Below are 4,479 nucleotides of genomic sequence, written 5' to 3'. Positions count from 1 at the left end.
CTTATAATTGTAGCAATACTTCATAAATAACCCTCATGAATGGGTTGAGTACAGGGTACTTGTGGTACAGTATTTGTACACAATATGTCTGTGTATTATTTTATGTAAAGCCGTTAAATCAATCATCAGATATTACCCAGCATGCCTCTGCAGAACTCTGAAGTTCAATGAATTTGATGTCAGAGCAAAAACACTCACAGGTTCTGTGCACCATCTAGTGTCAAGTAACAGTATTACACCAACACTGCGCCATCTAGTGTCAAGTAACAGTATTACACCAACACTGCGCCATCTAGTGTCAAGTAACAGTATTACACCAACACTGCGCCATCTAGTGTCATGTAACAGTATCACACCAACACGGTGACATTTATACGACAAGAAAACATTAAACAAAGTTTAATCGTGTGGAAGGATTTTTAATCCTTTACATTTGTGTTGCCGTTGACATCGTCAACAGCAGTTATTTAGTAAGTTATTAAAACATTTCTGCTGATATCCTTCAAGGACTATTTGTTTACGTTTGAGTGACCATCTTAAACGGACCAGCACTTCCTCCTTCATGTCACCCTCATGTCATACAATTGTATTAAGTACATATTTAATGAAGGAGGCAGAAGACACAGAACATTGATTTAAACACATGTTTATTCAGCATTATGGGAGAACCTGATCAACAGGTGTAAACCCAACATGAAGAGAACTCATTGGAGGTACGAGTGTACAGTAATTCTGTTGGAGGAAACCTGATCACCGCAGAACATAAAGACTCCACCCAGAGAGAAGGGTGGAGGTCTCTCTGTGAGGCAGCAGTGATAAAATCACTTAATCACAACAGACCACCCTTCTCTGGAGTTCAAACCCACTTTCCTTAAAGACTGTTGGGTCTGCAGTGCTGAATCACTCAGTCACTCGGTGTTGGACTCCATCTTCCATCCTCCCACGCAGGTTGGAAGGTAGAGAACGGTGACTTTGTCGTTCTTCCCCATGGCGACTTTGACTTGTGGAAGATGGTGGATGGAGGATTGATTCAACTCCCGCGAGGAAGCGGTGAACGAGAAGGACGCAGGATGGAAGTCGCTATTGCTGCCGCTGCTTGTCCCCTGGAAGACACGGCTGAAAAATCCTGCCTCCGAATTCTGCATCTTCTGTTTCATTTTTTCCAACTCTATTTCTCTTCTCTGCATCCTTCCAAAGGCTCTACTCTTCTTTTTCAGTTTAAGACAGATATCCTCCAGGAGCCTTGTTTCGTCCTCCAGCCCTAGGATTTTCCTCTCCTGGGTCTGATTTAATTTCTTCACGGCCTTTTTTTCGTCCTCCAGCTGAAGTATTTTCTTCTCCTGGGTCTGTGTTAATTTATTCACGGTCTTATTTTCGTCCTCCAGCTCTTGGATTTTCCTCCCCTGGAGCCAATTCTCCTCCTTCACCTGTTGGAGTTCCTTCAACAAATCCTGTTCTCTGTCTTTCAGGAACTGGTTGTCCTCAAGAACATCATGGATATCTTTCCGGATGATTTCATTTACGCGCAGCTGTTCTGATAACTTTTCATCTTGTCTTCTGGACTCAAATGCCTGGTCCAGGTTCTTCATTAAGTTCTCCTGCAGGGTCTTAAACTTCAGCTGCCAGAATTTTTCTGTTCTAAAGCGCTCTGTCTGGTACTTAGAAACCACCTCGATGCTGAGCTGCTGGTGGTCTTGGAGCTGTTTCCGAAGAGCGGCGATTTCTTTGTCTTTCTTCGCCAACGTAATTAAACACGAGTCATTGTACTTCCAGTTTGGGTTCAGGTCGCGTAAATTCTGCTGCAAATCGTCTCCTTCATTTCTTTCTTCTGAAGGAATATCTTCATTGTTCTGTGAACCAAACATTTTTTCAATAAAACTTTTGGCTTCATAAAAGATTGGTTGTCTGACGTTTGATGTATATGTGTTGATCATGGCCATTTCTTCAGTAAATACAACTGTAGGAGTTTAATCCTCTAGCAAACTGGGTATACAATCTTTCAGCTGGCTGCACCTACAAACTCTTCCTGACCAGATATAAGGCTTCTTTGATGATGTCACCACCAGAGACTTTGATCTGTGCATCTGGTTACAACATGGTGGAATGAATGGAATGTTCAGGGCTACTATGTGTGTGTGTGTGTGTGTGTGTGTGTGTGTGTGTGTGTGTGTGTGTGTGTGTGTGTGTGTGTGTGTGTTTGCATTGCTACCAAAGTGAGGACATTTCGGCCGGTCCTCAGTTGGTTTTCACAGTTATGGCCTCTAGATGTTAATATGTTAACACGCTTCTTTCTTTTTAAAAAAAAAATAATTCTTTTAAATTAAGGCAAGTACACAAAAATACAGTGCAATTGTGATACATTTAACGTTTTTCTCGCCCCCCCCTCCAGCATTCAAGTCAACAGTATCTATCTTCTTTTAAAGAAACTCTCCCCCCGACCAACAAAAAATTAAATATATTAATAAAAATATATATATAACAAACAAGAAAATATGAAAATAATATATATATATATATATATATATATATATATATATATATATATATATATATATATATATATATATATATATAAAACCTCTTTTTTGAGGATAAAACAATCTAAGGAAAAATAAATAAAAATGAATTAGGAATCAGTTAATAGACGTATATATCAACGTATTTTGAGAAAAGAAGGAAAAAGAAATCATACATTTTAAGACATGAAACACAACATCACTCACTGCTCTATGAGAAAATACATGATGGCTGCTCGCATCAAAACTAATAACAGCTAATACAATAACTAATAACAGCTAATACAAGAAAGACATGAACACGAATACATAAAAATAGAAACTCCTACAAAACAGCAATTAGAATTTTTTTCAGGCCTTTTTTGAAACATTTTATAGAAGGACATTTCTTTAAGTGGGAAAAGTCATTCCATAATTTGGTTCCACAAAATCTAATAGAAAATTGACCCTTGCTAGTCAGTAATTTAGGAGGATGAAGATGTGAAGATTCTCGTTTTGAGTAAGAATGAATCTGCAAATTTACTTTGAAGGTCTTAAAATGATCAGGGATATTTCCTTCATCTAAAAATAATCTTATACATAAAAATGCAAGTTTAAGAAATGTTAATGTCATTAATGTATTACCACAAATTAAACACAGCTATCTTACACATACTTGAAGTATATTTTTCACATAGTGAAGTATTCTCACATTGTTGTATTCATACTTTTACTTCAGTTAACTATCAGACTACTTCCTCCTCCACCCCCTCCTGATGACGGGCCACTGAGGATCAACACTGAGATAGAAGAGATCAAAGGTCACTGTTCCTGAAGTGAAAGTAAAGTTGTTGTGAGCGACAGCAGAGCTGCAGTCGAGACAAGTCTCTCTGTTTCTCTCTAAAGAAACATTCAACTGAATCCAGCAGCTTTTCCTCAACAACACAACAGAATCTCTGACAAACACTGGTGAGTCCTCTGATCTACAAAGACTAAATACACTCTCTACATATTTGATCCACGTTGAGTTCAAACTAGAATCTGATTGTTTTACATCTAGTTTTATCAGATAAAGAATATGAAGCAAAATAAATGTGTTAGTATAGTAGAGATAAGATTAATTAATTGAGATATAAGATTGTGTTTAACTCGGTCGGATTGAGTCACGCGGCGCCGAGTTTCACACACATTGACGTTTAATAAATATTATTATCTCCGCAATAACACGTCACAGAGATGTAGTTTCAACTCTTCTACACACAGCTGTGTCATAATGGTCCGTGTACGTCTTGTTCGTTGTTTTTTCGTTCATTCGAAAATACGGAAATACGGAAAAAACAAGAGAGAGGAGCAGGTACAACCTCCTTCATTCAGGCAGCTGCGCGCGCAGCAGCAGGAGGAGGAGGAGTAACACACTGTACTGTAATCTGTGTGGGATTATCATCCATGAAGCAAAACTGTGATTGTGTGTGTGAGAGAGAAGAGGTCGAGCAGGCAGTTTAGGTCCGTGTACTTCCGTTTTTCTCGTTTTTGGCGTCTGAAACCAAAAACGAGAAAAGAGAGAAGATCATTTTCATGTCAAAAATAAAAGCCAGTAATATATATTATTATTTACGGTCTTTTAATTCTCTTTTACAGTCTTATATGATGCAAACACATGGCAGAGTAACTTTTGAAGAACATAAATTAATAAATATGAATAAATACACCTGCTTAAGTTAGCAACAGTAGAGACTACAGGCAGTTTAATATGCATATATATATATATATATATATATATATATATATATATATATATATATATATATATATATATATATATATATAAATAAATACTTGAACGATGAACGATAAAACAAACGAAAAAAGCCTGAGCCGAGCCGAAGCTATCCTGAAATCACAGAGCAGCTTCACAGCCTGAAGGATAGGATACCAGCGATAAAGAGGACAACGCCAATAAAAGGGATCTATTGGAAAATGGGTA

The 4,479-nt window shown here is 37.6% G+C and overlaps 1 protein-coding gene across 1 annotated transcript; it reads right to left on the bottom strand.

Moving 5' to 3' along the window:
* Positions 1-908: 908 nt before the first annotated feature.
* On the bottom strand, positions 909-1,865 carry LOC137803700 (tropomyosin-2-like). The gene has a single exon (XM_068602410.1). The coding sequence runs from the start codon at positions 1,863-1,865 to the stop codon at positions 909-911; it is 957 nt and encodes a 318-aa protein (XP_068458511.1).
* Between the last annotated feature and the right edge of the window lie 2,614 nt (positions 1,866-4,479).

Source organism: Clinocottus analis, unplaced genomic scaffold (genome assembly GCF_023055335.1).
Source record: "Clinocottus analis isolate CAN_PGR_092001 unplaced genomic scaffold, fCliAna1.0.p SCAF_6, whole genome shotgun sequence".
In the NCBI taxonomy this organism is placed as follows: domain Eukaryota; kingdom Metazoa; phylum Chordata; class Actinopteri; order Perciformes; family Cottidae; genus Clinocottus; species Clinocottus analis.
The sequence above is the reverse complement of the archived record's forward strand: the minus strand, read 5'-3'. Positions and strand labels throughout refer to the sequence as shown.